The sequence below is a fragment of the Mycteria americana genome, chromosome 7 (genome assembly GCF_035582795.1).
Source record: "Mycteria americana isolate JAX WOST 10 ecotype Jacksonville Zoo and Gardens chromosome 7, USCA_MyAme_1.0, whole genome shotgun sequence".
Lineage (NCBI taxonomy): Eukaryota > Metazoa > Chordata > Aves > Ciconiiformes > Ciconiidae > Mycteria > Mycteria americana.
Window position 1 is genome coordinate 39,838,410 of NC_134371.1, and position 22,340 is coordinate 39,860,749.

Genomic DNA, 22,340 nt, shown 5'->3' on the forward strand with positions numbered 1-22,340 from the left:
GCAGTGCTTCGGTTATCAGTTATTTTTAAGCTCTCCTGGTTTGTTTGGCGTTAGCCTGTGTCTCCAGATAAGCTATCAGCAATTACCTGTTTAGTTTTATTACATTCTGTTCCCTTCTGCACTCATTCAGGACTTCATTTGCTCCCATCTTGCAGACAGTTTTAAATGTTAAGCTTGTTTTCCTACCAGATGGAGAATAGATGCCTCTATTTCAGGTAAGCGTTTTGTGATATCTCCCCGGTGTAAGAAGATGATACTGCGCTTGTTATACTTCAGGTCAGGAAGGCTGGTAAATGCAAATCAAACCAGACCTTTTGGGCCTCATAGGTTAGAGGGGGTTTGCTGCGATATTTGTGTGTTTAATGTAAGTTGGGTGTCCTTCTCATGTAGTCAGTAGCTGTGGGCAGTGCAAAGGGATTTTGCTGGAGCAGTTCATCTTGGAAAGCTATGATGCTGGCACAAACCTTGCCAGTACTGCCACGGCCACGTCGTACGCGTGGGACGGTACGGATTCATCTCCCTGTCAGAGAAAGGCTCTTATGGAGTGTTTGCAGGGCTGAAGGCAAAGCTTCTCTGCTGCCCTGAGCGTGCCTAGTTCCGCATGACCATTTTCACTCCAAGTTTCTCTTTCGGGGGAGATGACAGACTGCAGCGGCTAAAAAATGGCCAGCCTGGCTCAATAGCTGCCTATTGGCAAGGACTGTTTATGTCTCGACTCTTCCTGAGGATTATAACAAAGAAAACTAAAAAGGAGCCAAATGAAAAGGCATGAATACAAACGTGCAAAGATGGGCAGCTTGGTCGTCCCAGCAGTGACCAAAACATTCAGGGCAGAGGGATTCTCTCCCTTGAATGATGCGACCTTTGCACAGTCCTGCAAGTGGGTGCACAGATCCCAGCAGAGATGTGAGAGGGACCCGTTCTGGTGGCAAGGGACTGCCTCCACTGATCAAGCTGTGGCCCAATAATTCATCTAATGAGAGTTTGCACACATAGGAGAGAAGGGAAAGCGGGTATTGGTATAGTTTTTCATTTTTCCCCCCCTTGCTTCTCTTAGAAAGGGTAAGCCTCTGCTGCACAAGTTTCCCGACAGCTGAATGCAAGCAGACTGCGTGTCTTATCTCCATTTGCCCCCTTCTGTGCAAACACTTCAGTCACTTCCCTGCAAATTTAATGTTTTTTCAACTACTGACATGCTCCTCTTCCCCACTCTGCAATTATGAACCGCTGTGCTGATGTTTTAAGTAAAGCGTTTTGTTTTAAGATGTGCAACATCCAAATTTATCAAAAAAAAAAAAAAAAAGACAGCTCCCTCCCCAAATTCTCTCTGATGCTAATTATAGAAATCTTAGCTCTCCAGCAGAAGTGTCAGTCAACAGAGGGTTCGGCTCTTCTTAGAGACTGAAGCTTTGGAAAAATAGTACACTGAGGTTGGTGCATACAACTAGGAGATATGGCAGGTACATGCCAGAGGTGAACGCTGAGAGTTTGGAAATGCAAACAGGTTTTGTGGTCTGCCAGTCCCCTTCCTCCCCCAACACCTAGAATATTGTGTTGTTGGTTGGTCTTCAGTTTTAAATCATCTAACAGTGTGCTGTCAAGACACATGTGCTGTTTTCATAGAGTTGGCACCAGAATTTTTTTTTTTCCAGCTCAATTTAGAGAAGGGTAACAAATATTCTGGGTTTGCTCTGAAATCGTTACGGGAGGAGATCCTGGATTATACATCGCGGTTGCTCCTGCAATGAAAGTGCAGCTCTTCTGTCAGAGTTTCAGCCTGATGATGTTTCTGGATGAAACCCCAGACTCTGTCCCCAACACAAGAGAGGGTTAGAATATGCTTGCAAATTCATTCCAGCACTGATTTTTATTAGGGAATCTTATTTACATACTGCATTCTCTTCTTACACAAGAAAGCTGGAGGCTTTTTTTTTTTCTTTTAATGCATTTCAGAGGCGATCTGACATTTTCTAATAGCTCTCAGGTATGTATAATTCAGCCTGTTCCATGTCTGTGTTTTCCAAAATAACATAGGAAAATTATTTGGGTTCCTGCTTTTTTTGGACAATCATTACTCTCACTTTCTCCAGGTTGACCTATAAATGTCCATATGCTGCAGGATATTTGCAGTAGGTGTAGGTTCCTTTGGAGATGGTCTTGTGTGGGAGACAATATGACAGCTCATCTGCATAGCACAGGCATCATACCCCTGACTTGATTTAGCAAAGAGGCCTGGATCTGGAGGCTTCTCCCATATAGCCTGTATATTTAGGGGATTGCTCATATACACACACACGCTGTGCACTCACGCTCTCTCGTGCAGTCATTGTTCTGTTATCTGTGGGCAGCTCAGCTGATTTGGGAATAAATCACAGCGTGCAACAGGCGTGGCAGACCCCGGCTTGGGAGCATGACCTCTGCTGTATCCAGACATCCACGCTGTATCCGGACATCCTGTGTTGTTAAAAAATGTGTGTTAATGTACAGCCAGAAGATTTTATGTGAAAAACTTTGCGTTGACTGTGTGTAACAGCAGTGATGAAGGCTGCACTGATAAACTGGTGGAACTGATGTCCCCAGGAGAGTGCTCCATCTTCCAAATGCCATGACTTTCGATTAGGAACTACAAATTGTCCCTAGAATTGTTGAACCTATGTAAGCCTCTTGGGGGGGGGGGGGGGCGGTGGATCTTGAGAAGCTGGGATGCAGGTTGTCAGCATGAAAGTGGGATGAGGTGCAGGAAAAGGAGCTGTGTCACACCATGCCTCAGCATCCCTAACCCTGTTACAGTTGCACACCAATGATTTTCACCCAGCAGCTAAGGAATTTGTGGGCATTTAGGTGGCTTTGTACTAGCATAAGGCCAAGTCAGGTGTTTATTTTAAAGACCTCCAGCAGACAAATGTCCTTCCTGTCTGATGGGTGTGTTTTGTAGAAGGATTGAGCAGGTGGGCTCAAACACATAACAAAGATAGGACACTTTTATTCGGTTTGGAGTCCTTTACGCTCTGAGGAGGTGTTTTCCGTGGCTAAGAACCCTACAGAACAGTGTGCTCCTCCTGTGAGTGCGGCGGTGCCATCTCCTGTTGTGGTTTTTGGTGTCTAGCGAGACCCCTGTGAGCAGAGGCTGCTCTCTGGCCTCCTCAGCCCCACGGAGGGACGTGGCCTGAGCTCGCCGGCTGTGGAAGGAGAGGGGGCATCATGGCCGTGAGGGGCTGTGACCGGTGACTGCTCCCTGTCAGGCATACTGGGGGAGTGGTAGGTGTGCTGGTATCGTTTGCCATCAGGTTTTCTGGGCCTGCGTACAGGGAGGTTGCCCTGGGTGTCAGTCAGACTAGGTGTCAGTCAGACTACAGCTGTGGACAGGTGAGCCGGTCTCCGGGTATGTCAGCCACACTGAGGGGCTGTAGCAGGGGCTGGCTGTGTCAGGCCTACTGGGGGGTGACAAGGGCTGGTCTCCAAGTGACAGTCTCAGTGGGGGTGGCTGCATCAGCCTCATGGGAGTGTGATGCATCAGGGGACAAGGGTGGTCTCAGCATGTCAGTCACGTCGGGGGTTGGAGCAGAGGTTGGTCCCTGGCCGTGTCAGTCACACAGGTGTGTGTGACAGCAGCCTCAGAGTCTCAGTCACACTGGGAGAGTGACGAAGCTGGTCCCTGACGGTGCCAGTCGTACTGGGGGTGTGACAGGGGTGGTCCCTGCCTGTGTCAGTCACACTGGAGGTGTGACAGGGGCGGTCCCTGCTGGTGTCAGTCACACTGGAGGTGTGATGGGGGCGGTCCCTGCTGGTGTCAGTCACATTTGGGGTGTGACAGGGGCGGTCCCCAGCTGTGTCAGTCGCACGGGGGCCGTGACGGCAGCTGGTCTCCAGATGTCAGTCACACCGGCGGTGTGATGGAGGCTGGTGCCTGGCTGTATCAGTCAAACCGGGGGAATAATAGGGTCTGGTGACTGGGTGTCAGTCACACTGGGGGAGTGACAGGGGCTGGTCCGTGACTGTGTCATTCCCACGGGGGGGGGTGAGGGGGCCTAGCTTCTGGCGGTGTCAGTCACATTGGAGGTGTGACTGACAGGGGAGGTCCCCGGTGGTGTCAGTCACATTGGAGGTGTGACAGGGGCGGTCTCTGGCTGCGTCAGTCACAAGGGAGGTGTGGCAGGGGAGGTCCCTGGTGGTGTCAGTCACACTGGGGATGTGGCAGGAGTATGTCACTCACACAAAGGGCTGTGAGAGGAGCTGGCCTCCAGCGGTGTCAGTCACACTTGGAGGTGTGACAGGGGCCAGTCTCCAGCTGTGAAAGTCCCGCCGGGGGTGTGGCGGGGGCCGGTCTCTGAGCGCCAGTCCCATGAGGGTGCGAGAGGGGCTGATCTCTGGCTGTGTCGGCCGCTGGAGGTGTGACGGGGGCCGGTCTGCGGGTGTGTCGTTCTCTGGAGGGTTTGAGGGGGGCCGGCCTGGGGGCCGCGGCCGCCTGCGGGCGGCAGGGCGTTGCGTCGGACCGCCGTTCCCGCGCGCAGCGGCTGGTGACGCGGGCGCTGCCCGACAGCCGGGCTGCGGCGGCCGATTGGTGGCGGGAGCTGTCTGTGAGGCCGGGGCGGGGCCACGGCCGCGTCATCCGCGGGGGCGGTGCGTTTACCCCCTCCCTGCAGCGGGTGCTGGCACAATATGGCGGCCGCCGGGCGGGCCGGGCTGTGAGTGCTGCTGCCCTCGCCCGGCGCGGGGGGAACGCGGCGGCCGCCGGTCCGCCCGCGGGGCTGGGGCCGCCGCCGCCGCCGGGGGGCAGCGCCCGGCTCGGCCCCGCCGCCCACGGTGAGGGGGTGCGGGCGGCGGGGGCTGCTGCGGGGAGGGCCGGGCCGGGCCGCGGGCAGTGTGAACTTCCTGCCTGCCCATCGCCCTTTTGCCCCGGGGGAGAGGGCTGGGAAACTCCCCTCGTGGGGTTTTGGGGTGGCTCGAGTGAAGTGCCGTGTTTCAGTCAGAGCTGCTCTCTCAGTTTCCTTTTTAATCAAAAAATGAACTCGCAGAGAGTGTGTGTTTTCCTGGGGCACCACTAAAAATATCCCGCTTACGCTTAATCAGGTACTCCAGTAAAAATCCCTTGTGCTGAATGGTTATTTGAATAGATTATCAAATGCTTTTCTGAGCCAACCTAGTAATCCAAGAGTTACAGTAAAAACCAATGAGTACAGATCAAGGGTATGGAGAGAAACTGTTCAGCAGGGAGAGGTTTCTCCTTTAACTGTTTAAGAAGCTTGTGTATGCATTTTGTGGGTTTTCAAAGCTAAGCAGTATAAGGTACATGTGCAGATAACAGATACATCTCCTCTAAAACCACAGCCAGTCATTGCAGGAAGCCATATGGCATGGATGTTCTTGCATATGCACTTTCTGTCCTGCACTAGAAGGGTCAGGTTATTGCTTTGCAGAGTCCTTTACAGTCTTGCATGTCCAGCAGTGGCACTGAGCTGTAAGAGCTGGGCTGGGGATGTAAGCAAAATCACACAAGAGTTTTGTATAGAGATTTGTTGGCAATCAAGATCAATACGTGCAAAGGAAAATGCAAGTTTAAGAAACAAGAGCATGCCAGAAGGCTATTACTTGACTAGCATGCTTTTTGCAGTCCTCACCTAATTTCCTTCTATTAATTGTTCCATGTTCTTCACAGCTTGACTCTAGATTTTGTAACTGTATCTGCCTTTCGCTGTAGTTAGGACTTGTTTTCTCAATGTGTTTGTTTCTTCTGAATGCCATGTTAATGAGATACCAGTTGACTGGGACCCAAAGACCTAGAAGATCCTGGCAAGCTTCACAGAAAAAAGCATGTTATGATAACAGGCTGGAGCTGGCTAGAGATAGTGGAACGATTCCTTGCTCCATGTGATTTGCGAGAGGACAGCATGAGAGATCCTGAACCTTCTTTTAATTGCACTCTCAGCAGGGCACTGCTGGAGTGTTCGCTGCTTGTTCTCCCTCTCTGTGGCTGTAGCATGTTGCATGTGGTGTAATCAGCTTTGGTAGGAGAGCACTTGATGTTGGGTGCTGTGATGGTGTTCTTGCAAAATTCAGTATCTCTAACAGTAAACAGCTATTGCTAGTCTTTAACCAGAGTTCACTGTACTAAAGGGAGCCCATCTTTCCCCTGGGCAGTTAAAAGTTCAAGCTTCAGCCAAATATCAGTTAAATCTCTCTGAATTCAGCTCCTACTTAGAAGAAAATTTGGTTGGTTTTTTTTTTGTTTTGTTTAATGTAAAAGAGTCTGAAGCTCTCAGATGTTTAAAGTGTTTATGGCAGTCCTAAAACAAAGTAGCCAGATGTCAGAGGAGAAACCTATATGGCCAATAAAAATTCAAATTTGATGGGATGTGATTTTAAACCCTTCATAAAATATAATAAGCTCCCATTGTGAAAGCAAGAAAGTTTGCACTTTTTAGCGAATTTAACGGAAACATGGGAGTGTAGAGTCTAATCTTTAAAAAAAAAAAAATTAAAAAATTACTCCAAAGCAGATCTAACTGACAAATAGATTACAGATACTCATCTGTCCTGACAGACTCTTCACATTTAAAACACATAAAAGTGAGGTAGCATAAATAAAAAGAAGGATTTGGCATCCATATATGTGTGTTGGGAATATAAATGTAGGATGGGTACAAAGAACCAATAATGTAATTTTAATAGGAGTCATATTGTAAAGAGATAGGTGTTTCACTTATTTTTCTGCCGCCTTCTCCTTGGTTTTTTGTGTGTGCTGGAATAACTCATCAAGGCTGATGGGAAAGGCTTAGAATGCAGAACTTAATGAAATCATGTGCTTATAAATGCAACATATGAAATAGAAGGCAGAGTAGATTTTAAATACCTCAGTATTAGGAGGAAAAATTAAAATATGTAGAACTTGATAGAGCTAAGGATATTCGTCTGAATACCAATGTACATGAGATAAGACCTCTGAATTTCAGTTTTTATTTTAGGTTAAAAGGAAAACATTAGTAGAGTGGCCTGTTCTTCATTACTGAAAGCAAGAGGCTAATTTTGGGACTGTGCTCATGAATTTTATGAGTGTGTTGACACTTTTGTCGGTCTATGTGTTGGGGTGTGTATGTGCTGGTTTTATTACCCTGCCATAGAAGCCCTTTTCTCTCTCATCTCAGACCAACAACAGAAGACATGGTGTACTGAACAGTTGCCCTGGGTCCTCGATCTAACCCATGAGACACCATTTGGAGTGTTCTGCATTATGTATTACTACTAAAGTATTGTCAATTAAACTGACATCTTAAATGCTAACTTTGCCTGGCAGATAATGAAATTCTTGTTTCTTTGCCAAGGAAGCTGACATGAAAGAAGCCAACCATGAGAGGTCACAGGAATTTGAACTGCCTGTCTCCACAATTACTAACAAGTAAGCACTGTATGATACCATAGGATGGAGGCGGACTTGGTTTCTGTTAATGACAGTTGTCACGCAGGTGAGGAACACTCAGGTGATTCCAGACAAACCTCAGAAAGGGTGGGCTGCAAAGCCAGCCTGCAGCTGGAGGTGGAGGAAGATTACTCACCATCTTCTAGTCCTGGGTGCATCCTGCTAGACCTTCAGTCTGACAAGAAATCCATATAGAACTGCAGTGCAAAGAAGAGGAGACCTTTGAAACTTACTACCAGAAGCGTGATTCAACCAACCCACCAACTTTGACCTGCAGTGTGAAGATCAATGTTTAGAATGCTTTTCCTCTGAACATTCTGAGGAACCTCAAGAAAGGATAAGCAAGGATGATGAAAGCATCATTCTTATTGATGCTTTCGAGGAGGAGGAGGAGGATAAGGAGGACCTGGAGCATCTGGAGATGCTTTGGTGATTTCCTCTGTGATCCCTATGAGGAAGACCGTTGTTTGCTGGCATTAGGCCATTCCACAGCAGCTGTAAGGGGAAATGCTGCCATTGTTATCAGGTTGAAGTCAAAAGAGATGTGCAGTTGTTGGATGTTATCAGGACTAGCTGGACTCATCTGGGCATCTACGCTTGTAAGACTGACGTGTTAAATTAGAGTGTTTGTGCACCTGTGGTCTCTTAAGTTACGGTGTTGCTGTCTAGCTTATCACCATCCTCTGGGGATGGTTTTGCAGAAGTGTCACTGTTAGGCTGCACAGCCCACTTGGCCAGAACAACTCATCCATCTCATCTCTCCATACATCCTCTCATGTTTTAGTGCATTAGTTGTAATAAACCATTATTTGGATTTTTTAAAAAATGGCCATGTATCATCTCCACCCCATACAAGCATGCTTGGCTGTGGAGATACTGGTGCCGTATGTGCTTCTGTGTTACTCAAGTTTTCCTTATGAGAACTGATGAACAAGGGGAGGGTTGCGTGCTTGTCTTCCATAAGGGAGGTGGAAGGGGTATGTGATTCCATGCATCTTGGGTCTAGGTGGAAGAAAGCCTTTACCCTGCCCAGCTACTGCATTGCAGTAAGAAATGTCTAAGAATTTTAAATTCAGAAAAATGATAATAAAAATAATGAAAATCTTCTGAGGTTTTTTTCCTAGTTTGTGAGAGTTGGAATGACGGTTCTTTCTCTGCAAGGTTCACCATACTAAGCAGCATGTGGGTTTCTTATGGATTCAAGGACTGTCATTAAAGGAATGTTGCTAACTTATTTTTAACTGCCTAATCTGAAGAAACTGAACTGCCACTTACTGTGCTCTCAAAAGTAGCTCGCTTTTCTGTGTGAAAGGAGTAGGTATGTTTCTTTTCCTCACCATCAACTCCCAGCAGAGTAGTTTCTGGTTTCGTGTTTATTTTTAGAGAGATCTGTGAGATCACAAAAAAGCAGACTATTTTTAGAAAGATCTGTGAGATCACAAAAAAGCAGAACATTGAGCATTTTTATATACCATATTTGCATATATTGCTAGTAATGTACACTCTTGTTAATTTTTAATTTCAGTTCTGTATTTGCTGTTAATTGTAGAAGCCCGTTTCCAAAAGTGAGAGTTTTGTTTAGCTGTCCAGTGTGCAACGTAACTGCAGCATTAAGAGCAGGAGCGATCTCTGCGAGATTACACAGTGATGTTGGGAGAGTAGTTTTGACTGCAGAAAGCGCAGAACTGGGCAGTACGATAATGGGGGGACAGATGCAGAGCGCTGAGGGGACTGGGTCAGGGACCGCTGGTTGTAGTTGAACAGAAGCTGTTGGGAGCTTCCCAGCGGTGCTCCTGGGGGATCGGACCTTGGATGACTCCTGTTGAACAGTTATGTTAATGATGGGAATGTAAAAATGGACATGTGGGAATGAAATGTGCTGACAGGGAATATGAACAGGAGGGAGGGCTGCAGAGCCATGGAAGAATGAGAAGTCTTCCAGAAATGGCAGTAGAGAAATGGTGAAAATTTCTGTTCCAAGTTGGTGGCTTATCAGCTGTAAGGGATGGAGGAAGGGAGCCCGAGAAGGCCTACAGCCAGTGATCGTACTGTGGCTTTGGAAAAGGCACGTGGTATCCTAGGATGTATCGGGCAAAGGACTTCCACTAGGAATAAGGAAATAGTACCCCTGTGAAAGGCCCCGGTGGGACTTGGCTGAAGCTACCGAGTGCAGTTCTGAGCACTCAGCGTGAAGAAATATTCATTCACGTTGGAAGTGAGGCGCAGAAGTTGGGGAGGTGGACAGAGCCTTCCTTACACGAGCAGAGCCTGTTTCTTCTGACAGAGCAAAGCTTGAAAGCGAATCCAGTCACTGCCAAACTTCTGCGGGAAGACGCACCGTTATTGCCATTGGGGCGGGGGGAGGTGGAAACACCCTGCGCGTTGCTGCAGGCTGGAGCTGGGAGAAGGCTCCGGTCCCCCGGAGCACTGGGGGTTCGGGGGGGCCTTTCAGCAGGGGCGGTGGGACGGGCACCTGCTCGCTTCCAGCCAACGCTTGACCCACCTGGTTGTTTCCTCGCACCTCCCGGCCCCGCCGGCCGCTGCCGCAGCAGTTTGAAACAGGGGCGGGAGCCGGGAGGGGGGTCCCGGCCCCCCGCGCTCAGCCTTGCCGGAGCGAGGGCTGGCGCGGGGGGGTGCCCGGGTCCCGCCCCGCTGCTGGCAGCCGCCGGCCGCTGCGGGCCGCGCTGCGATTGCGCCGCCGCCGCCGCCGGGGGCCTCCGCGCCGGCGCGAGGGGCTGCGCGGTGGCGGCGGGGCCGAGGGCCGCGGCGCGGGAGCCCCGCAGGTAGGGCGGGGGCCGGCGGGCGGGCGCGGGGCCGTCCGCACGCAGCGGCGGGGACGGGGGCGGCGGGCGCGGCACCGGCGTCTGCGGAGCGGGCTGGTCCCCAGCGCCACCGGGAAAAGTTTGGGGTTTCGTTCCGCCTGGAACAAAAATTACCTTTTAAAGATTTATTTCTCTTTATTGCTTTCAAGCCTGCATCGCGATTTAGATATTCCCCTGTGGAAACCGGCGGGGCCTTTGCCAGGGAGTTTTCCGAAGCCGAGCAGTGCCAGCCTCCCTTGAAAAGTTTTTTCTTCAACAAAGGAAATAGCAGAGCGGTTAGACGGCTCGGGAGCCGGCGGTGTGCTGCTGGAGGTGCTCGGCCCCTTGCAGGAGGTGAGGAACAGTTCCTGCTCTCACGCACGCGTTATTGAATTAACGGGAACAGTCGAAGTTGGGGGGTGACTTGAGCCATTCTGTTCCAGGCAGTGACTAATGAAGAAGACTAATTCAGCTTGTTTTCTGTATCACAGCAGAAGAAAGCGCAGCTTGTGTCTCAAATGAAGCTGGCCTTTCTGAGATGTGAATAAGACCTTTCACTTAATGCACATTGCTATAGTGCCTTTATAACTATTTGAACCTACTGAAACTAAATAGACAAGCTTTATGTACGCATGGAAATACTGAAATTTTTACATATATGTGTTTTTATAGATATCTATATGTGCTTGTATTCAGAGAAGTCCTACCCAGACAAAAGCAGTTAAGAGGAAGTGAAGAAGCAGTGGGAGTAAAGGGAATATGAAGAGTGGGTGTGAAAGAAGGTGGGGGTCAGAGGAGCAGCCAAGGTATCCGTCAGGACGGGAAAAATGCACTTTCTGAGGTTAGACTAGCAGGTCTAAACCTGAATGCAAGTTTAAACCAGGTGAGTGAAAGCTCCCTGTGGAGCTGCTGTCAACAGAGGCTGCTGGGGCACATCTAGAAAACCTGTTGCGAATCCACGCTTTGGTATGGCGTAAACGAAAGCATCTTTTTCACGAGAAAGTTTGTGACTCAGACAGGTATTTCTGACCAATTACCATTGCTCATATTTTCTGCTGGCAAGGCTGGTCTGCAAAGGGAGTTTACGCAGAGAATTTGAACCTGTTTCAGTGGGCCAGCTCTGGAGGATTACTAGCTGTGCTTTGAAGCCTGGAGGAACGATTAGAAAGTTTTCTGGACAGCTCTTTCATGCCTTTCCTTGCATATGTCTTCTTTGCATGGTGCTAGCTGGTAGTGGCACAGGGACCCCAAATATCCTCAAGACGGTTACAATAATGCTGGTCAGGATGGGAGGCCAAAGGTGCTCCTGAGCTCTCCAGACCCCCCCTTCCATACATTGCTTCTGGTTTTGGCTCTTTGGCTGACACGGTTTCTGGGCCTCATTGCGTTACCTAACTGGTTTCTGAAAGAAAACACCTTGTGACTGGTGCTCCTAGTTTGTATTTAGCAAGGTAAAAACAAGGATTAAGCATAAATCCTCGGAAAAAGGTCCGTGGTGGGGGCAGCTATGGTGCAGGACTTTGCTGAAAGTGTTTGCACCCCAGAGTTCTGAAGATTTCTCATCTTTAGGTGAATTTAAAATGGAAATTATCAATTTATATTTGTAGTGAAGGCTGGATTATGATAGAGGATTTAACTTCATTAAACGTAGTCTGTCTGTATTTTGTATGCTGAATGTATATTTTCTACATATATAATAGTAGATTACTGTTTCTCCTACTGCATAACTAATAGTCTGTCCCATTCTTTTAATCAGAAAAAAATCTTCACTGTGATAACATTATCTTATGTTAATATCAGAAAAATCACTGATGAAATGGGTGTTTTATTTTCTAGGGAGGACTGTAAAGAGAGCTAAGAATGAGATGGACTTACCATGAAAGACCTGAAGCTCTTGGTATACACATCATCGATGAGCTGCAGATGAACACAGCGTACGCCTCAGAGGATGGATGTGAGTGTGGACTGGGACTCTGAGAATAACATGTGTGACACAGGTGAGAAGCATTCCAGTTATTCCAGAAGGACCACTAAGCAGGTGGGCCACACATCTAGCCTCCAGAAGGAGGTAGACATGAATTACTCGCAGACATGCAGTCCTCGTTGCAACTCTGCTGGACCTTCAGGTAAGCTGGAGCTTCCTGTAGAGTTGCAGTGTGAAGACAAAGAAACCTATGAGACCTACTACCAGAAACGAGGTGAGAGTACAGCTGGCATATTTGTCCCCTCCAGTACCAACTTTGATCTGCAGTGTGAAGATAAAGATTTAGAGCACCGCTCCTCTGAGCGGTCCAAGAAACCACGGAGAAGACTACATGATGATAACGAAAATACCATTCTTGCTGATGTGTTTGATGAGGACCTGGAGCCTGTCTCTGAGGAATCTTTGCCGTATCGGTGCAAGAAGTGTGGTTCCTCTTTCCAGGGTATGAGCGAGCTGCAGGAACATAAGCGAACTCACCTTGTGGAGAACTCATACCGATGTCCCGTCTGTGCCAAAGAGTTCTTCCGTGCAGCAAATTTGCGAATGCATAAGCTCATTCATTCTAGTGACAGGCCACACAAATGTCCAGAGTGTGACAAGGGTTTCATTCGCACGGCTGATGTCTGGAGGCACCTACGCAACGTGCACAAGATAGAGCGCTCCATGGTGATCTTGGGAAATGGCATGGCTAGGAACCCGTGGTCGATAGTGCACCGTAACCAACACACTGTTGAGTACACTGATCAGCCTTGTGCAGATAACCAAAAGTCTGAGGAAGACGACTATAAACCTTATGCCTGTCCAACGTGCGGCAAAGGTTTCGATAAGCCTAACCTGCTTTCCAAACACAAGGTGATCCACCGACAAGACAAGCCCTATAAGTGCCAGGAATGTGGCATGGCGTTCGTCCAGCTGCTCAGGCTGAAAAGACACCAGCAGACTCACTCTGGGGAGCGCCCCTTCTATTGCGAGGAGTGCGGAGGGACGTTCACCCGGCTGGCATCGCTCCAGCGCCATCACCGCATCCATACTGGAGAGAAGCCCTACTCTTGCAATTACTGTGGTCATTCCTTCACCGAGTCAGGTACCCTACGGAGGCATGAGCGCACACACAAATTGGACAAATCGTAATTCTTAGTTCATTTGTGATTGCGGTCTCCTTGGTTGCTTTTTACCTGAACGAGGCCTGCTCACTTGGGCTGGAGAGAGCACTCCACTGCATGCGCTCTGGCCAGTCCAGACCCACTTCCCAGCAGTGGCTGACAGGGAACACTACATCACGGGGTTCTCTGGAACTTGTACTGGTAGAGATTGCACTCACTGGCTTTAAATTGGCTTTGTAGGAAAAAATAACCTAATTACCACTGAGTAATGAAACGTGAGACTTGAGAAGACTGAAATCACTCACATGTGCTAGCACTGTCTCAATTCCCTGAACTAGCAATGCATCAGCTTGAGCTTTTTGGAAGAGTGCACAGACTATGAGACTTCTCTCTGCAAGTCTTGGTCACTGGATAAATTGGGCCTGCCCTCTCGAGTGTGATGGCTCTTTGGCACTGGGTTTGGAGATCTGTTGTTGCAGGTCTTTGCTAAGTCAGAACAGTCCAGAGTTGTCCCTCTATCCCTTCTCTCCTTGTATTCTGCTGAGTTTTTCTTTCCATTACTTTTTTTTATTTGGGGGGGAACTATCATGTTGGTTATTTAAATAAACACACCACCACAAAACAGTTCCTTAATAAACTCAACAGTTACCAGCTGTATTTCTTAAATGTTTCTGTCTAAGGGAGTACCAATCCCTTGTGCACCTTTGTGTGATTAGTTGAGTATCTGTTAATAATGGAAAAAGCTTTATTTTTGCTATGATGGTGCATGTTCTTGGGGTGAGGGATTTGAATACACTTGTGTCTCTGATGGAACCGTGCACTCTAAATCTGTCCAGCTGAGTGTTACAGTAGGAAATGTTTGAGAACACAAAATTCAAAGAGCAGAAGACCAAATTTAAGCCACCTTTGGTACTCATTGCATAGGACTCTTCTTCATTTAAACATTTTCACACATAAGGAAGCTTCTCATAACAAAACCGTGTTTTGTGTTCTGTGACACATCTGAGTACTACCGAAAGTGTCTAGTGCTAGACACTTCACTCTGATTTAGATTCAAATGGCTAGTGAAGAAAAATTTCCTTAGAAACTAGCCTGGCAGACTCAGGCAGGTGCTGCCAAATACCCCAAGGCTGTCACTTCCCAAGAGGTATGTATTGCCTCAGTTATGGCAGTGGGGTTTTTAACTTTGAAACTTAATAATGACACTTAATTTACAGTTAACCACTGGGGTAGAAGCATCCAGTTTGTCCCTAAGTTGCATCCTTAATTTCCTTTCCGTGTTTCAATTCCGAAATTTGCTTCCTTTCCTCTGCCAGCTGCCATAATTTCACTAATTTCTTTCTAATGCATTCTGCCTTTTCAGCAGGAAGTTGTGCAGCAGAGTGAAAGTAAAGCTTCAGGGTAATGTACCTTTGCATTTACTACCAGGCTATTTAATGTAAAGCACAGATTGTGCCATTTGTTTGCATATTTCGTAGAGTGAAAAATGACTGTTGCATTCCCCTGGATTTCTGTGCAGTTACGAAGTCCAAGCTCTGTGTCTCAGAACTTGGGCTAAATGTGATACCGTTTGTGGGTGATGGCTGCTCAGCACCTTCCACCCATGCAACAGCTGAGCAGGTGTTTTACAGTTGTGGGTACTGTAGTATATCATGTGAGGTCCTTGGCTCAGATCAAGCTGAACCGCTGTCCTCAGCAACACTTCAGCTTGATTATGAGTGGGAGACTAATTCTCCCGGCCTCACTAATGGGGCATTTTAATTTCATTCCTCAAAGAAGTCTCCAGATCAGGGAACTGATCGGCATCCCACTTCTTAGGGATGTGTTATGTTGTCTCTGAAATGATGTACTTTTGTTATGCAGATATCTCTGCCGGGATGGCTCTGACCCTGCACTACACCTGTGAGTGAGACTTCTCCAAACTCCCCTCTGCAGGTAGTTCCAGTACGGTTTTAGGTTTCTCAAGGGCTTTTGATGGGGCCCCTTAGCAAAGAGTTGGTCTTATCTGAGGGCTGCTTAGCCTCTCTAAGAGGAAAGATCTTCACATGGAAAAAATCCTGTCTGAATGGAGATGGGGGGTAAATGATCTGCAGAGATAGGTCATCTGTGCTGTTTTGGGGGGACCGTGCTGTTCAACACAATCTGAAATGACCTGGAGAGAGGGCAGATAGCAAGGTGACAAAGCCATTCCAGACGCTATCATGCATTAAGTTTCCATCCTCATCTTCTAAACCCATTTTGAAGTTGGCAGCTACAGTCTCCCCTTTTCAGCATCCTGCTTCTCCCTCGGGTACGCGATGCTCTTGCTCTAGGGGGTTTTAATATCCAGTTAAACTGCACCACTATGTGCACCTTCATGTTGTGCGACCGTTCTGCTTAGACAGTTGCAGTAATTTGGAACATCTAGTTACTCTGCTTTTTGGCGTTAGCACTTGGTGGAATTTGTACCTGTAAGAGCATAATGGTGAAAGTGTTTTGAACAAAGGTCTGTTTAATGGGAAGAGTAAATGGTTGGTGAAATTAAAACTACTAGGCTTAACTAAAAGGTTATTAAAAAAGATACTTGCCTGGAAGGTTGACTTGCATATAAAGTGCTTGGATGTGTGAAAGGAGTAATTAAAATGTGTGATGGTTTCTGGGAAAAGAGTGTTGAACCCTCTTCAAAGAAACTTTCACTAACTCCTCTGCAAGCTACAGGAAATCCCTTGGAGCTTAATTTAACCCGGAGATCATCACTTCTGCACTTTACATTTTTAATATAAAGGTTTGGAAACCTCTCCCAGGCCCTGACACTCTCATAGTGTCAGAGGTGCTGATAGCCTACAATAGACATAGCCAGTCACGATATCTAGCTGAAACAGGAAGAGAAATAGTGAGCAAATGCACCTGCTTTACAGCATTCCTTCATCAGAGAGCTTTTGAAGTGTGTGGTTTCAGCAGAAGTCATTTTTCTTTGTTCAGAGTAGCCAGTGTATCTGTTAGCTCATTTGCGTCTGTAAAGGCCATAGAAGAACCCGTTCCCTTTGATGTGCTGTGCTGTGCTGTGCAGAGGACTCGCTCACAGGCCCTCATTGCCAGGGCTTTGCGGGAAGCAGTTGGACACAGGCACAGGACTGGAGCTCTGAGCTAGGCAGGGGATCCCGATTGTGTGAGTACTTTTGATCGCTGGATGGTGTTTGTGAACAGTGGAATGTAGAAATACCTTTGCTCTTTGATAATTTTCCTGTCCTCTCACTATATCGCTTCTGCCCAACTCATTGCCATCACAGAAAAATTGTCTCCAGACTAAGAAGTTAGAATAGCTCCAGTGCTGCAGACTCCTGGCCCTCACTGACCTGGAATCACTGACCAGTCCTTGGCAGCTACGGTACTATTCTCTTAACTTTGTTAACAAAGGTGTTGCATGGTACATATGCCCATGCTTGTGGAGTGTAGATATAGCACCTTGCACAAAGGAAAAGCTACTACTGTACAGTCTTTCTGCTCCTCTGCGTACCATCATCCTCCTCTTATGCTATTTGCGTTCTCCTGGCACAGAGGAGTCTGAAGCAGGAGTCTTTGATGTAAACAGGGAGCACTCAGAAATCCATCATTTGTCAATTAATCTGAGCAAAGGGCATTGAAATCTCTGGAGCAGGCAGCTTTATTTAAAGTGAGGCTTCATCATGAGGTGATCTGCCTCTGATCTTCTAAAGTTTCTGTTGCCATAAGGAGCCCCCACTGCGGTGTTCCTACTTACAGACTGAAAATGAGCAGGGGCTGAGATCTCAGCAACAGAATGGCAGATGAATAGTGTTTCACTAGAATAACATAGTGGAAGTAGAAAGAGAAACAGTGTTTTTATTTTGGTGTTCCCAGCTGTGTCTGATTCTTTGAGAAGTTAAAAAATTGTGGGCCTGTGCAAGGTTAGAGTCATCTTAAAAGAGCAGCCACTGAATGGGAGCTAGCCTATGAAGCAGGTAATAAAGATCTCTGCACCAGAGTGCAGCCCACCTGTAAACTCGCTGTAGGATGGCTGTGCTGCTGAACTGCCCCCTGCTATGTGGGAATGTCGTTTTCCAGAGGAGGGTGTGCTCAAATGAATGTGCTCTTGCAGTTCTGTAATGGCTTTCGTCTTGTTTATCTGCTAGAAGAAAACATCAGAGCTATCAACTCCTTTTCTCATTAAGGGTTTTATCTTAATTGTTGCTTACGTGCTTCAAATCTGAAAGCAGGAGTAGTGATTTGTTCTGAGCAGGTCTGTTTCTGTACAAGCTACCAGCACACATCTTGTTGGCTGCAAGGGACTCTTAAGGAATAGGTGCCTGGGCTCAGAGCCATGCACAGGTAACAGGAAGGTAGCCTAGCCACCAGCTTGCCCGATAGCTTAACAGCTATCCCCGATAACTACCTGGCACGTCTTAAAAAGAAACATCTTCCTTGATGCAAGGATGTTCTTTGTTGAGTGTGGTAAGTTTTACCCCAAAAGAGTCAGCACGTTTTGCTGGCCTGCTTGCCCAGCCTCTGTTTTCCTGCTTGAAAGAGGTTGTGCTAATTTTCCTCTTCTTCGATGCTTTGACCATTGTTTCTGCTCCTGAAAATACTGCTGGTGTTGTCAGCCGGGATGGTTTAGTGACTTCAGTGGGTTCTTTTGGATTGCCTGGTGGACTGATAGCAATTTAGAAAGAGGAGTTACTAAAACCTGAGGTGTCAGCAGTTGTTAAAGGATTTGGTCTGAAGACTTTTGCTTGGTAAGTGGTGTGAGTGATGGATGACTTATTTTCATTGTTTGGGAAAGGGAATTGGGAGAAGATACAATACAGTATTCAATCTCCCAGACCCCAAGATTATAGTGTGATCTAACTGACCTTCCTTGTGGGACCTCTTAGGAAGATTGCTAGTATGTATGTCTTAGTACTTGCATTTAAGAAGCTCTTGGACCAGTTGTTAGCTAGATTTCATATTTATACCTTGTTTAAAAAGATGATGAACTTGCTTGTAGAAGTCTGTCTGCTGACTGTGCAAAATGGTTTGCCCCAGGAGCCTGAAAAAAAGAAGGCATTGACTTTTGCATTGAGAAGAGTCTGTACTCTGTAACGTGGTTCAGTGCAACCCCACGAAAGTATTTCTGCTGGCACAGTGTTACATCTGCTGGGTGAAAGCTAACCTTGCCAGAAAGCACGGCTGTGTTGGAGCACTGTGGGAAAATCTGGGAACCTACACCACACTGCCTCGGCTGCTGGCACCAAATCCAGTGGACTGGGGATGTTTTTCACCTGGTGCAGTGTGCTTTGGGAGATGCTTCCTTCTCGGAGAGCTGGGAGGTTGGGGGCTGCGTTTCCTGAGTACAGATGGTTAGTTGGTCCTGTCTTCACCTGCACGTCAGCTCCCGGTTACGGCACAGCAGTGTGCGAGCATGACAGAATTGGAGTACGTGGAGAAGGCTGAGGTCCGTGTTTGTGACTGTGGTCCCTCAGGTGGAAGCCCTGCTGAGACAAGGCTGCCTGCATGCTCACTGCGAAGCCTCCCACCAGCCTTTGCTTCTCACTTACCAAAACTCACCCCTAGGGATACCTGCAGGCTTGGGTTGAGGTACAGGAAGACATCTGTGAGTAGTTGCAAGACCTCATGTCCTGCTCCACTTCTGGACATGTGCAGATGCACAGTCTTTGCATACAGTAATAGACACTGAAATACGCTATGCATCTGTACAAATATCTGCATTTGCTCAAGACCACAGCAGCACATGTGAGCTAAAAGCGCAAGAGATTTTATTTTAGACTGTTCATGGCATACATGAGTAGATACAGAGTATTTATTTCCAGTCTATTCACTTGAGATATAACAGAAGCTTTACAATAGCTCCAGGACTGGGGAGTTTATGTAAACATAAAGAATATCTCCCATTTTAAGTACATTATTTCCTTCTCTCTTCACATACTATGACGCAGCATCCAGTTTGTAATGATCAGACAGTAATCACTGCAAGAGTGAAAAAATAAAGCTAGGCTCCCCCCACCTGGACAGTCCTTGGCAGCTACAATACTATTACAATACAAGCACATTTATTATAAGCACATTTATATATCATATTTTACAGATATATTTACATGCCTTCAATAGCACTGCATGGCCAGGTGGTCTGGGACCAGGGCTCAGCTCTACAGCAAATTTTTACTGCCATGGGCAGAATAAGAAATCCAGAAGCAACATCCAAGCAATGTGGGACATCCTCCCAAAGTGCAGAGGTGTCATGCTGGCAGTAACGTTGTTGTAAAGGTCAGACCCACTGAGACAGCAAGGTGAAAGACCTCTGCTCTTCTCCAAACTGCAAACAAGGACAGCTCTCTTTTTGGATGTGCTCCCTCAAACTGATGCGATTTCTTGCTACCTTTGAGACAGAAGACAGCCATCTCTGAGTGAGGAAAGGCCTAGCTTGATCTATTTTATTCATACTGTCAAAAGGGGGAAGCAATTTTGGGGGGCTTTTTGCAATTCCCAGTGCAGAGCCTTGCTGAGTGCATTGTGCACTCGCCTGTCTTTTGACCTGACTTCCTTTGTATCTCTCAGTTTGCTATAATTTGCTTTTTTGCTCTCTCATCAGGAGACACCCTTGAGGAAGAGTTTTAAGTGACTTTTCTGTCTTGTCTTGTAAAGATTTTGCTGGCTGACTGTGTACAGACCTATAAAACATGACCACCACCCCTGGCAGTGGAAATGATTGAGTCAGCCTAGCATGCACCTTCCTTATTCTTCCAGACTGGTCCCCAAACTCTTCTGGAAGAGCTTGCGTGCAGGAGGTTGGACAGGCTGAAGCAGAGCGATATGGACTCTGGAGCAGCAGACGCCCACTATGGTTCTGGGTTTCATCCCTCACCTGCTAATGTTGTGGACGCAGGGGATGCTTGTCCTAAACCACGCGGAGCCCTGTTCTCCCTTCCAGTGTTAAATGCACTAAACTGAACCTTTGGTCAGTGCTAAATGCCAGCCCAGGGTATACTCAGCCTCGATCTGCATGAGATGGACTAAAATCTGGGGATACTCTGACTCGGGCAACATCAGAAAATTTCCTATACTGTTGTTGTCTCCTGCAAATGAACCTGGTCTTGGGCTGGCATGGCAGGAGGGGTGGAAGGAAGGAAGGGCAAGAGGCAGGGGTGCCCTTGGGTGATGGGCTGCAACGTAAGCCATGCACATGGCTGCTGGAGGTAATGATGAGGGCAAGGATGACTTGGGGTTGTCAAGAAGCGTGAGGCTCATGTGAAGAACATCCTGGGATTCAGATTCTGACCAGGCTGGCATCTGGTGAGCAGGCACTTAATAAATATCACTCTTCTCTTTTAGCTAATGAGAAAAGTGGAAGGGGCTTTCTGTTTCCTCACACATGCCAGGGCCCTTGCTGCAATGAAGAGGTCGGCGAGCCACATCTGCTGTGTCCCCTGGCCATTCCTCATCTTTCAGGCCCACCTCTGGTCCCATGGGGCGCTCAGGCCGGGGTTGGCTCTTCCTTCCCGAGCGCTGTGTTGCCAAGGTAGCTGCAGATACCTCTGTAGTGGTTCATGGAGTTGTGAAAAACAGCTGGGAAGTCACTTTCCGGAGGTGGCCAGCTGAGCGCTGGGGAGGAGCAGGCAGCGTAAGTCCTGCCTACATGAGGATGCTCCAGGGTGCGTTCCCATGCAGAGGACCACTTCCCCTGCCTGAAAGGCTCAGATGCAGGTGGTACACCAGTGTAACTGGTGGGGAAGCAAATGATGCTGGACAGTAAGAGACAGCAAGGGATGGGTCTGCAGTCCCATCATGGAGCTGCTCCCGGGCAGTTGCTGGAAAGACCTTTCAGGCAAGTGCTGTAAACCAGAAAATGAAGCTCTGAGCCCTTCACGTGAATAACTTGAGCAGGGGGATCTGGCTGGCAAAATGTTGTTTGTCACCAAGCGAGGCTGGATAAACCAGGTACCAACCACTAAATATCTCTGTCATCATTTGGAAAACCCTTGGGTTCTAGCATCTGGGGACACAGCAATAACTAGCAATTAATTATCCAGAAAGAGCGAGGGGGGGGGAAAAGCCAAAAATGCTTCTTGCCCTTTTGTTCTTTGCAGTAGATGGGTGAGAACAGGATGTTCCCAGCAGTAACTTAATTATTTCACCACTCTTACAGTGCAAGTTAGAAGTGTCAGTTTAATTTTCTTTTAATTGCCTCAGCTATCAGGTACCTGAGAAAAGCCATTTTTACCAACTGTCTAGTCCCTGTTCTTGGTCTCAGAGAGCAGCTTATTGCTACAGTGCTCCGTGCACTTCTGCTTCGGAAAGGGGCTCTTCTGGGAGGAGAGTGAGGGGTGCAAATATTTTGCCTGTAATTACTGTATGCAGCGTACTCTGTGCGAAAGGAAAGGGTTGTGTTTTGCAGCACTCATCTCGTTGGCAGCACAGGAGGGTTTGGGCTTTGGTTTGGTTTTCCTTGCCCATTTCCATGTGGAATTTAAACCAGGTATGTATTTGCTTAACCCATGGGGGTGTCGGGGTTTTCACCATCCCGTGAAATGTGCATGACCCCTTTGCACGGCTGGGGCAGGGTGCTCAGCCTTGCCAGGGGCGGGAAGATAGATCCCATGCCGGCCAAGCTGGGATCCTCTTTTCCTGGAAGGAGAGCACTCAGAAATAAGTAACGCACAAGTGACTGAGCTCTGCCTCTTTCCCCTGTGCTTGGGCAACTGGCTTTTCACCGACTGCTGCCTCCTTCCCCGATGGCCACGTGCCGGGGGGCTCCCTGGGGTGCAGGGAGTGCTCACAGCCCCAGATGTGGTTTTCCCCCGGCTATGCCGGGGAGGCCAGGGCTCCTTCGCACTGTGCTGGGAGATACTGTGGTCCGTGCAGAGGGGCTGTTGGGGTCGGTGGGGTGCTGAGGGGAAAGCCGTCGGGGTGCTGCGCCGGTGTAGGGTGCCGCTGTGGGCCTGCTGGTGCCGCTTGAGGGTGGCCGCATGGGTGAAGGTGCGGGCACAGTGGTGGCCGGCGAAGGGTCGCTCGCCGGTGTGGGTGAGGCGGGAGGACTGGGTGAAGGC

At 48.0% G+C, this 22,340-nt stretch overlaps 1 protein-coding gene and 1 long non-coding RNA gene across 7 annotated transcripts; both read left to right on the forward strand.

Moving 5' to 3' along the window:
• The first annotated feature begins 4,487 nt into the window (after nucleotides 1-4,487).
• On the forward strand, nucleotides 4,488-8,518 carry LOC142412532 (uncharacterized). Its single transcript, XR_012776506.1, has 2 exons — nucleotides 4,488-4,803; nucleotides 7,143-8,518. It is a non-coding gene; the product is annotated as an uncharacterized LOC142412532 (long non-coding RNA).
• Nucleotides 8,519-10,070: 1,552 nt separating this feature from the next.
• LOC142412533 (uncharacterized) lies at nucleotides 10,071-20,641 on the forward strand. Of its 6 annotated transcripts, none has more exons than XR_012776507.1 (6): nucleotides 10,071-10,197; nucleotides 10,386-10,569; nucleotides 12,052-13,283; nucleotides 15,166-15,237; nucleotides 16,572-16,669; nucleotides 19,382-20,641. XR_012776507.1 is itself a non-coding variant. In XM_075507974.1 (5 exons), the coding sequence occupies exons 3-4, from the start codon at nucleotides 12,164-12,166 to the stop codon at nucleotides 15,210-15,212; spliced, it is 1,167 nt and encodes a 388-aa protein (XP_075364089.1). In that variant the 5' UTR covers nucleotides 10,071-10,197; nucleotides 10,386-10,569; nucleotides 12,052-12,163; the 3' UTR covers nucleotides 15,213-15,237; nucleotides 19,382-20,641. The 6 variants fall into 6 exon arrangements, 4 of the variants coding, with proteins under 4 accessions (XP_075364089.1, XP_075364091.1, XP_075364090.1 ...); XR_012776508.1 differs by having other exon boundaries at nucleotides 20,041-20,638; XM_075507974.1 differs by lacking the exon at nucleotides 16,572-16,669.
• The last annotated feature ends 1,699 nt before the right edge of the window (nucleotides 20,642-22,340 follow it).

What these genes read in the sequence shown, in the direction of transcription:
- LOC142412533 (XM_075507974.1), top strand. Translation starts at nt 12,164, where the DNA reads ATGGATGTGAGTGTGGACTGGGACTCTGAGAATAACATGTGTGACACA. An exon ending in TCATTCCTTCACCGAGTCAG is followed by an intron (nt 13,284 to 15,165) that starts GTACCCTACGGA and finishes TTTGTTATGCAG; the next exon opens with ATATCTCTGCCGGGATGGCT.